At 36.6% G+C, this 12,158-nt stretch overlaps 2 protein-coding genes across 2 annotated transcripts in view; both read left to right on the top strand.

The window, feature by feature from the left end:
* The window catches only part of LOC145693969 (chymotrypsin-1-like), a 150,255-nt gene extending 147,680 nt beyond the window's left edge, over positions 1 to 2,575 (top strand). Inside the window, exon 7 of the mRNA XM_081770129.1 lies at positions 2,211 to 2,575. Coding sequence (XP_081626255.1) covers positions 2,211 to 2,378 — 168 coding nt within the window. The 3' untranslated portion in view covers positions 2,379 to 2,575. The remainder of the gene's footprint in view (positions 1 to 2,210) is intronic.
* A 7,915-nt stretch (positions 2,576 to 10,490) lies between these two features.
* Positions 10,491 to 12,158, top strand: part of LOC145694596 (multicopper oxidase 3-like) — a 110,372-nt gene continuing 108,704 nt past the window's right edge. Inside the window, exon 1 of the mRNA XM_081770966.1 lies at positions 10,491 to 10,720. Within this exon, the coding sequence (XP_081627092.1) occupies positions 10,615 to 10,720 (106 nt within the window). The 5' untranslated portion in view covers positions 10,491 to 10,614. The remainder of the gene's footprint in view (positions 10,721 to 12,158) is intronic.

The raw sequence follows: 12,158 nt of genomic DNA, 5'->3' as shown, positions 1-12,158 counted from the left end.
TCTATTTTCCCCTATATGGTGTTACGAACAAGGTAATTTCTTAGCAAGATGTGTCCAATAACAATTGGTCGTCCTAGGATGGTGCCTGGTTAGAAACGGCCTCTCCCTCCTACTTGTTTTAAATTAATCCGTTCTGTCCTTCCATTTTATCTTCCTCACCGTTCTCCAACTACATTTCGAAGCTACCTGAATATTTCTTCTCTAATTTCTGTAACGCCCAAGTCTCCGAATCATACAATACCATACTCGATATATAAAACGTGATCAACTTCTTCCTTAGTCCAAGGTTAAGCCTGCTAGTTAGAAGTGACCTTTTCTTTTTGAATATCTCTTTGACTATGGCAAACCTTGATCTGTTCTCTTTGATATAGAAAGTGACTTATTGAAGTATACTCAGTTTGCTCCTTGACAATATTATAGTCAAATATTTAATAGTAGCCTGTTTTCATTACATTTTTTTCATTAATTTTTATACTACAAGGTGGCTGTAACAATGAATACCTATTTGTATAATTAATATTTCAAAAATTAAACAACCTATCACTGTTTTATTTCCCGTGAATACATTATTAAGATGTACCATTTGGTTATTAAGTTACATTTCAACGTGCGCCCGCAATTTGCATAAACTTCTGGAATCTTTTAGGAACAGAATCCAAGGCTTTTCTTAGCATCTCAACTTGAACATTTGCAAACACTGCACGAATATTTTGTTCAAGGTTGTTAATATTCCTTGGTTTTAACTTGTACACTTGTTCCTTAGCCCAATCCTAAAAGAAAAGTCGCATTGGGTTAGTTCAAGGCTGCGTGCAAGCCATTCTGTCGGTAACCGGTGGCCAATCCATCTGCCAGGGAAATTATCAATGTCGAAGACCGTCCAGATCGACTTGCATCTAACGCGTTACCAGTTGTCATTAATTTCTTATGACAGTTTTTTTTATTGTCTTAGGGTTAAGCGTTGCATTCCTGCCTCGCTCTTACCTCCACCATCTCTGCATTACCACCATCGACATCCAAACTTCATACCTGGCGGCAATCTGAGCTCTGTTTTCTATGCTGTATACACCAGCTAGTTTACGGTTTTCACTGCATCAACTTCTGAAATTATAAATGGTAAATCTCACAGTAGTAAACAGTGTTACACGCCAGCAAGAGCTGATGCTAGTTTCTAGCATAATCTAAATTTAAAATAGGTATTGAATTTAGAACCACCCTATATTATAGCTTGTTTACTTGTAGAGTTGCCGAAGTATCGAAAGTTAGTCGCCATTTTAAATTACTAGTGCTTTGTCTCCATTCTATTGTGGATATTATTTTCCGTTTGACTATTAATTTCCTAATTCTGAGTTGAGATAAATTTGCTCTAATTTGTTTTATGTCCTAGATATTATCACTAAAGTGTGATCCACTATTAAGTCCCTAATTTTAGTATACTATATAAACCTGTCATTAATGGTATTACATGGTTACATAATATCCTATGGTCCTTGCCATTTCATATGTCAACGTGATTATACGCATTAGTAACACACCATCACAAGAAGTTCAACGTTCATAATAGACCGTTGCAACATATCGCATGACATGGACGCACCGTGCCTATCAAATGGAGTTACATGGTTAGTTTCAACGTATAATATCCTATGGTTCTTGTCATTTCATATTTCAGCGTGGGGATCAGCATTAGTAACATACCGTTGCAAGGAGTTGAACATTCGTGATAGATCGTTGCAACATATCGCTTGGCATGCACGCACCCTGCCTATCAATACTGTCAAATGCCTGTATAAATTTCACAGAAAACATATGCAGTTCCAGATTATGTTTATAAGGTCTCCCTACTGTCAGCTTTATTGAAAATGTTTTTATAACTGATGCTTTTATAACTACGAAATCCACACACAGAAAAAAAAACAATGAAAGAAGTAGTAGGTATTTTCAAATATACTTTCTATGTTTACCACTGAGTAATTTGACAGTGTCTTAGTATATTTCTAAGTGCTATAAAAGCCAAATTTTGATAGACTCATTTTATTGAAAAAAAAATAACTCATTGAAATATAAAATTCATAGAGACCTCCTGTTATAATATCAAGAAGGTAGTGTATCGATAAACTGTCCTAAGTTAAGATTTCTCTGTTACATGGTAAGAAACCTATTACTATACGTTTTTTCTTCTAACATTAAGATATTTGTGTTATTTTCCACAGGGCGACAGTGGAGGTCCTTTGCTACTAAATTATAACAACATCACTTACCAGATTGGAATCTCCTCTTTTGGAAGTACAGGATGTCCAGGCTCAAAACCAGATGGGTTTACAAAAATAGCGTCATTCCTTGATTGGATATCGAACGTTACAGGAATTACACTACCTTAAATCATATCATTCTCTGTAAACAAACTTTTTTTCGTCTTAAAAAACATTTTTGTAGTAATTTAGAAGAGATTTTAAAATGTATGTATAATTTGAGCAATAGGCATATATCAGAAATGTATGTTGGTTCTCCATTGGTTTGGTTTTTATATGTACTATACGTTTGTGAAATAAAGAACGTTCTAAAAGTGAAGTTTTGAAATGTGAGGAGAAATTGCTTACTTCATCTCTTGCCTGTCACCCACTGCATAAGGATCTTGCGTGTTTTCCAGTTTTATGATAGAAAATATAAACACAACATATAAGGTGTGATCAAAACGGTGAATAAATTTTATTAGAAACACATTATTAAGCTTACATGGAATTTGATTTTATCTTATTTAAAGTACTGTCCTTGGCTAGTAATGCACTTCTCCTAACGTTCAATTTATTACTGGAAGAATTTCTGGAAGGCTTCTTTTGGAAGGGCGTTCAGTTGCTCTGTCGTGGCCCATTCAATGTCAGGAATGGTATCAAAACGTTTTCCTTTAAGGGCGATTTTAATTGTTGGGAAGAGCCAGAAGTTGCAGAGTACTATATCTGGAGAGCACAGAAAATGTAGACAGACAGCAATAATTTTTCAGTCAAACACTTGCAGATCAAAAGCAAGGTGTGGCACGGTGCGTTTTCATGGTGAAGAAGGAAGCCATTTGCCCATTTAATCGGCGGTTAACCTTTGGTAGAGTACGTGGAAGTTTTTTACAGCACACGCAGAATTAAGTGCTTCACCAGTCATGCGATAAACTCTAGCGCGTGAATTATTGCCATAAATGGTTATTTTCATCTCGTCACTAAACAGAACTTTGCGCCACTGCGCCACTGGTCACTTTGCGCCTTGTGAGTTTGGCCCACTCTACGCGCCTTTTACGTTGTTCCGGTGTAAGATATGGCTTCCTGACAGCTTTATGTGAACGCAAACCCATTGATTTTAACTTGTTTCTCACTGTTCGCGGAAAAACGTCGACACCAGATGTTTCCCTCCAACTTCTAGCAAGATTTGCTGATGACTCAAACCAGTCTGCAAGACAACCGTCGCAATGCACTGTTCTGTCTAGGAGAGGATTTCATTTTTGACCACATTTGCCAATTCTTTCACTTTTTATGCACCCTGCTTCCTGAATCTTGGCCAGCTGTCTTCCCACTGTACTTTTATGCAGTTCCATAATCCGGGCTATTTCAGCATTAGTTTTGCCACACTCACTTAATGTTTTAATTCTAGTGGCTTTCTGTGGTGTAATGTCACACGTTTTACCCATATCGATGCCCGATATCAATAATTTATAAGCGGTAAATCAATATTTATGGGTAAACTATCACTTTAAAATTTGTCAGTAAAAATAACACTACTAGAACAATCCAATTACGTAACCCAGGGCACCTACACAATAAGTAAGGAAGCAGAAACTATACTGCACGCTTGGAACGTGAATTACCTTATTGACCGCGGACCTCACTGAAAACAACATCGAGTCATCCATTAAATGAACGTTTAGCATGACGGATTTGTGTTTCCATTCCCACACATTTGTTGAATATCATCAATTGTTGTAAAGATATGTAACTTCTGTCAGTAGATTTGGATTTTTGTACACAAAATTTCCTTTAATTTTATGTATTTCATTGCATATTTGTGCATGTTTAGGTAGAAACTTCTTAAATGCGTAAAATTCCAAGGAGTTGCTATTAATTTTTTCTCAATATATATCTTATATATAAAAGAGAACGCACAAATCCTTTGTTCCCTCATCACGCTAATACGGCTGAACCAATTTCTTTCATTTTTGGGGGGTTATTAGGATTTGGACCCTAGATGGTTTTTATCATATCACTTTAATTTTCAATTACCAGTGTCTTGAGATAATTGACCATTCAAGTGTCCATAACGTACAAATCCTTTGTTAGTTCATCATAGGTAAAAAAATAAACGTATTTATATGCAACCCGCATGACCGTGTCACTCGGCGGGTTAACATAAATGACAGGCGATATAATGTTAACATTTACTGCAATCTTCTATGGTTTTTATCATATCACTTGAAAGCGAAAAAGTAAAAATTATCTAAGTAACAAAGTTTATTGCGTTCCGGGGTGACCGCAGCGAAGCGGGGTGAACGCTGCTAGTATATATATATATATATATTAGTAATAAGTTATTTTCTGCTTTTTACTGTTTCTTTAATCCCCTTAGATAGATAGATAGATAGATAGATAGATAGATAGATAGATAGATAGATAGATAGATAGATAGATAGATAGATAGATAGATAGATAGAGATATATTAACATCTCCCGCATCCCCTCCCCCCCCCCCCGCAAAAACTTATGACTCAAACAAGGAAACAAGCCTTGATTTTGCAAACATATCATCCCCTTGATTACAAGGCAACGAGTTAACCACTTATCCATTGGGAACACATTCTCTCAATACTGGCATGAAATTTATTCATGTAGGTCTTAATTTACTGTCCGGAGAAAATGCATTCTATTAATTCTTAATCAGCTGTCATATAATTTTCATATTTCATAATTTCACTTGAGTTGTGATTGAATTTCTTAAATATTTACTGTTATCGTTGTGATAGTGAAGTATGGAATTTAAAAAGGTCTGTAGTGCTTTTCAACTCGAGAACCATAATATAGAAACATGAAATTTTAATGTTTTAAACCTCTGAGAAATGATCCAAATTACTTGTTTCAGGTCCCTAGGTCACACATGAACTGAGATATGGGGGTGCAAAGACCACATAAGAATATCATGGGGGTATTTTAAAAATAATCAAAAATAACCCATATTAGAGTTGAATTCATAGTTTTTTGGGTCACTGAGACGAATAGTGACAGTTTTAATCCAATTCAACTTCAAAGTCATAGCCTACTCCACTTACCAGGGAGGGATGGAGATTTTGAAAGTAATCGAAAACGACAGCTATTAGTGTTGAATTCATAGTTTTCTAGATTTTTGGGTTTAACGGTATCAGTTTTCATGACGTTGAAGCTCATCCTCACCCTTGGGGTGCAGATGGGAGAGCATGATTTTTTTAAAAAAAGAAAATAATCAGATAAGCTAGCTAATTAGTAACTACTGTAATTAGAGCAAGTTAAACACATTAAAACATTTTCTCGCGCGGGACTCTGCCGGTTGCTAGTTTTAAGTATTACTTTATTGTGAATCTTTTAAAAAATCTATAATTTTGCCGCCCCTAAATTCTGCCGCCCTATGCTCGAGCACAGAATAGCACTTACCTAAATACGGGCCTGGTTGTAAGTATTGTGATCCGGATAAGAAGTCTCAATGGGCAAAACCACCAAGCCCTGAACATTTGACCACAATGAGACTACTTTTTCTAAAACAGCAGAAATTAACGATATTCTGGATTTCGATTGAATTGCTTGAATCCGTAATATGTTGTAACTATTGTGATCCTGAAAAAAAAAAAGTTGTGTTTTTTGGAAAACAACTTCTATTCTCATGAACCAATCTCAAATATTAAGTTTGCTAAATATACTGTTTGTAAAGAAATCGAGAACTTCCAGCATGCAATATCATATAACGTATTGTCCGTTCACTCTAGGATGGAAGATTGTTTACAAACAACAATTGTAGTGCGAGCGTCAACACTTTGCTTCTCACCCCTACATGGTAAATTCATGGTTGTCAGGCACATGAATCGCCGAACCGAATGTACCTACTTCTGCAAAGTCATAGAACAATTGTTATTACTACATAAATTGCTGCTTTTGGGATGACTGAGATATTAACGTTATGACAAATCGAGTTAGTTATTATGTAATACAATCTTACATATAATGCACACTCAATTTTGTACAAGTGTTCTTGTTCGAAAGTGTGCGAAAACCTTGTACGCCTGGCAATACTGGAAGCATGCAACTTGTATTGTAAACAATAAACAGAGAAAGCGAACACCGTTAGGTTCGCTGGACAGTGTTGTTTTCATGATAAGGCGACAGAAACATCTTGTACTGATTGTAAACAGAGGCTGGGAATTTCGATGCGAGTATAGGTGGAAATATTCTTGCCACATTATTGCCTGTTGGTGAAGGTTTGCAATGTTGCAAACTGCTAAGTCTAGGATTTCATACTAATTGAACGAGCTTTGAGAAGGATTAGTATGATGCAATAATTATAAATATTAACAACCATAGACTTAAAGTATTAGGAAATAAAGCATGCTGCTATAAGAAGAATATAATACACATTGAATTACGTGTTCAAAGTACAGTATAAAGCGAATTTTCACATGTAAATATTTTAAAACAGTACGCATTTACCCTGTTTGGGTGCCCTTACCAGACACTGTCCAACACAAAAAAAGGCATTAAAATAGGTAGATCAGCGTGGGCATGAACCCAGCTCTGGCTGGTATTCGTTATTAAGGTTTTACTCAGTCCCACGAGGTGAATGCCTAGACGATAGCTTCTGTAAGGCAGGGGCGGATTCAGGACGGACTTCTGGGGAGGGCGGTGGGTTTTAGTACTGCTACGTAGAGCTACTTTTAAGAGCTCCAAACTCTGGGATGGGTTTTATTTAAATATATAAAATAAGAAAGTTTCCTCTCCGGGGGTCCTGATCGTCCCCTGGATCCGCCACTGCTGTAAGGCCAGAATTGGGCCAAACACTGAGGCCCCAGAATTGGCGGGAAATATATTACGCCAGAATGTTGCCAACACTTCCACAAATATTATGGTCGTGGGTTCCGATATCTCTTTTTCGTTTATGTGTTTAAATTCATTATGAAGTAAATGTAGAAGTGATTCTTTCATTCTCTTTCTTTCTTTCTTCTCATTTTTCTCATCCTCGCTCTCTTTTCCTCACCTTCTTAAAATCTGAATACTATCCTCCTGTAAGATTGTTTCTCTCCACGACCCAAGGTTTAAAGAGACCAACCTGATATATTTTTCTAGTTAACTATTAGCAGAACTGTACCAATAAATTCACATTAGAGAAAGCGCCGTAACTTAAATTTTTTCTGGGGGGCAAGCATTAATACGTGTATTTGGGCCTCCTAGAAAAAGTTTTTTCTCATTCTAAGGCCCCCCTTTTCTATCTTTATCTTACTATCTATGTCCCCCGGAGCCTGTGGCCCTCCCTCACGGCAAGGTTTGCGGGGCCGTTACTTACGCCCCTGGGCCGCTTCCATACATGACAGGGGACAATATTGACAAATCTCAAAACCATACGAATAAATGTTATTTCTAGGGCCCCTAATAGTAGACGTTTTTTACTGAAGTGGGCCCACGACTCACTTTTGTCTATTTACCTTTTGTGCGCTGCTTTATGTAATGAAGTGAAACTGTTTGATGCTTCATTTATAATTTCATGTTCGTATCGTATATGGATTAAGAAAATTTTGCTTCAAAATAGGCCCCTTCGAACGGCGAGGAACCTCCCTGGGGGCAGTTGCCCCTCCCCTGCTCCACATAAGTTACGGGCCCTGATTAGAGAAGAGGTAAACTGTTTCGAAATTTACGCAACTTGCAAATACCAAACTCTACTAGTGCTAAAGTTGATGAGTTAGTGCCACTGTTACCACTGCGATAAGGGGAAAGAAGGGGAAGGACTGCTAAGATTCGCTAGCCAGTTTTTGTATCAAAACACAGCGCCAAGCTACAGTAAACGGACAATAACATACAATCGCTTGTTCTTGCTAGTTTCTCAGGAAGTCGGTTCTTTTTCTATTGCGTAATTTGAAACAGTTGCAGATAATCTAATCTCCGTCAGTGATAGCTGCTTTTGTTTGTGCTCCTTTTCATAAGCTGAGACATCATTGTCGTAGTTACTAACTCTGACAAACCTTTTTTTTTTCTTTTTTTTTCTCATCATATGATGAACTCGTCAAAGGCGATAGATAGCTCATTCTTGATCCTGTTTTCTAAACCTGGAAGTACCGAAAGAGACTGGAAACTAGCTAAAACACTAGTTTCATCATTATTCTCCAACATATGATTGGGTCTATCAAACCTAACACTAGCTTAAGAGTCTTCATCCTGGCGAAATTAAAATACCGCTAATTTTACAGTAATTACGTGATATCTTCAAAAAGATAAAAGATAATTGAAATATGGAACAAGCGCGCCCTAGACAATATTATTTTGCGTGAGGTACCGTTATCACAAGTCACCTAGTAGCTTTCCGTTTTCAGCTGTTTAGAAACACGAAAATAAATGCCGATTTTCAAAATGGCTCGAAATCGAAAGCAGATAAGTGAGTCGTAATAACGGTTTCTCATGTAAAATAATATTGTCTAGGGCGCTCTTGTTCCACATTTCGATTACCTTTTATCTATTTGAGGCCGCGGTGGCTCAGTGGTAGAGCGTTCACTTCTGGTGCTTGGGGTCCCGGGTTCGATCCCAGCCCCCGCCAAGTGAACTTTGTGGTGGACAAACACCGTGTGTGGGTTTTTTTCTCGGGGTTCTCCCGTTTTCTCCCACTTTCTTCATTCCACCATTTCATCCATTACTCATCATCACCGGCTCCTTTAGCCTAACCGGCATAGCCGTGGGACGTAACACTTAAAGATTTCATTTCATTTCCTTTTATCCATTTGAAGATACCACATAATTACTGTAAAATTAGCGGTATTTTAATTTCGCCGGGATGAAGACTCTTAACTGCATTAGATGTACTTTCCAGATATACTTGCATAAACGTTCTGCAACCTTAAGATGCTTTTTTTGTTTGTTTGTTTTTTTGGTTTTTAGTGGTCTGCTCCAATAAATTATTGAGTTTCATCTTCTGTGATCAAAGAATAGTACTAGCAAACTATTTGTACATCACAAAATCTAGCAGCACAAAGTAAGTATGTGGTGGACAACATCGTGTTCGTGGGTTTTCTTGGAGTACTCCGTTTCCTCCCACATTCTCATTCCACCATCATTCACTGACCTTAAACACTCGTCTCCCTTAGACTAAAAGGCATTATCGTGAAATCTTAAAGATTTAATTTCATTTTTTTCATAACCCTCATGGCCTTGAACATAATTTGATTTATCAAATATTTTTTTTAGATTACACAGGAAATAAAAATAAGCTATATTAATTTTTAATTATTCTATCAGGCCTTGTTTCCATTTTGTACTAATACACAATAACACACTGAGCAAGGCTATGTGATAATATGTAAAAGAACAGTATCACGTAACAGTTTCAACACAATAAGTGTGTCTTCATATCAGACTTCCACTCCTTGTACTCCTTAGCAGAAGGAGTGGAGGTCTGATGAAGACACTGTTACTGTGTTGAAACTGTTACGTGATACTTTTTTTTTTTTTTTTTTTACATATTATCACATAGCCTTGCTCAGTGTGTTATTGTGTATTAATTTTTTATATATGTACAAATTTTAAGTATAAAGCAAAATTATACGTTAAAAGTTCATAACTTTTCATCTAGCTCTAAGTTTTCTCAGGAAGAAAAAGAAAATAAGTTCAAATATCCATTTTCTTAAGAATGTTCTCTTACATGACAAATTAGACACGTACTGTCCTGATATATATTTTTCAATTATTATTATCAGTTTCTCTACAAGTTCGAGACACGTTCTCAGCATTGTCATGCTTACCAGTTCTGTAATATACTTCTGCGCAGTATTCCCCACTGTACGGCATCCCCCCACGTTTCCTTTACATCTAACATTGACACACATACATATTTCTTAAAATAATGAACATGTAATGCTAGTTTTGCTATAGGGAAGCCTGTGGATAGGAAGGAGTAATTTTTTCTGTTATTTTTGTTTTGAATATCGCCTTCACATTCACAAATAGAATTAAATGGTTCCACAAAATTGATATGTTATTGTTATTACTATTGTTATTGGAAGAACGATAGCAGTCCCACTTTTTTGTGTCTGCGGAGAACCAAAGAAATGTTGATTCGGTCCTGATTGACAGAGCAAAACTTTCAAATATGTACTAAACTAACAATATTTACAATTTTGATATAAGTTTGTTGCTTGCAACACTGAATTTCGCTGTATTTTCCTGCTAGAAATGTTGACCAATGAAATTCAAGATTGATCTTCCTCAATTTCTTTCATTTTGTCCTTGCAACTCAGAGCGAACGAAAGAAAAGAAGGGGAAAAAAAGCTAGAAGGAAATTTCACTTAGTTCTCATTTGTTATTCACCAGTTCATCGTTCAGTGTCCCACGCTTTTGCTTATGCTTTCACTCAGCCTGTTAAATGGGGACACTGCAAATGCAAAACATGCGGTCAAACAGGTTACTTTCTGTGTTTGTGTTTGTGGTACTTGCAGCTTCACTAGGAAATAACAATGCTACATTACAAGGTAAGTTGACTAAATGTACTTCAATTTTTACCAAGTAGTTTAAATTAATAATTCAAACAGTTCATACAACTATAAAAATAACCAAAAAAAGTTTCAGACATAGACAAAAAGCCAGAAAAAAAGTAATAGGAAGCAATATTTGTAAGAAAGGCATAAGGAACTATAAGGTAAAAGCGCGAAACTTGTCATTCATTTTGCAGGACTGAACAAGAAATGGTGGAGGGAACCAGGGAAGTCAGAATTAGCCATCCTCGTTACGCGCACGCCTTTAATAGACGAGGTCTCTAGTTCGATTCACGGTAGGAGACCATTGAACCCCCACTAGAGTGGTTCAAATTTACTTTAAACTATAGTTTTTGTCTTATATGGCTCTATTTCTAAAAAAAAAAAAAAAAAAAAAAAGGACACATACACCAATTAAATCAATTCCGAATATTCGGATTCGAGCTTGAGACTTCACAAATAGAAGGGCAAACACTAACTACTCACCTAGAATCACTTGGTACCACTGTATGTTTCGTTAAATTAATTATGGCAATTAGGGTGGTCAACTTTTGAAAATGGAAATAATGGACACCCTTCTGGAGTACGTATACTCTTAAGATTGTCACATCATCGCTCGTCAGAAAAAAAAAATATATATATATATATATATATATATATATATATATGAACAACCTGGGAATGGTTACTTTAGTTACTTTTGAAGAATTTATTAAACTTACTTATCCCAGTTTTAGTAGAGTCGGCCGGTAGTCAGCTCAAAAATATAGGGGGACCGGTAGAGTTAGGGGGGACCGATCCAACCATATTATATATAGTTCATCACCATATTATAGTTCATTTGCAAGCCTGCCGTGAAAATTTTAAGGGGGTCATCAAAAATTTAGGGGGGCCCGGCCCCCTAGACCCCCTGTGGATACGGGCCTGGTCGACACATAGCTATATTTTTTGTAGTCTACCATCAATAATATACTTCATTTAAAACAAGAAAGCAAATGTAATTGGCAATATAAGTATGTCATACACAAAATTTATATCATAAAATTAAAAGTGACTATATGTTTGTGACTTAATCTCTTCAATCGCCCAACCAATTTCGATCAAATTTTTGACGTATATGCAGTTCCGGCCTGGGAGTGTTATTAGCTATTAATTTTGACGGTATAACTTAGGGGAGGGGAGGAGGGGGAAGTATAAGAAAAATAAATGAAACCTAATAACTCTTGAACCAAACGACCAATCTCGATCAAACTTTCAACACAGATAAGATTCAGGACTGAAATGTTTGTCATTTCACTTTGACGGAGCAACGTAGGGGAGGGGAAGGAGGGGGATATATATATATATGTCCGTCAGTAATAAAGCTTGAACCGCCCGATCGATTTAAATCAAATTTTCAACATAATGGGTCTTATGCAGAGTCGTTTTGAAGCGC

The sequence above is a fragment of the Thermobia domestica genome, chromosome 9 (genome assembly GCF_964235325.1).
Source record: "Thermobia domestica chromosome 9, izTheDome1.hap1.1, whole genome shotgun sequence".
In the NCBI taxonomy this organism is placed as follows: domain Eukaryota; kingdom Metazoa; phylum Arthropoda; class Insecta; order Zygentoma; family Lepismatidae; genus Thermobia; species Thermobia domestica.
The sequence above is the reverse complement of the archived record's forward strand: the minus strand, read 5'-3'. Positions and strand labels throughout refer to the sequence as shown.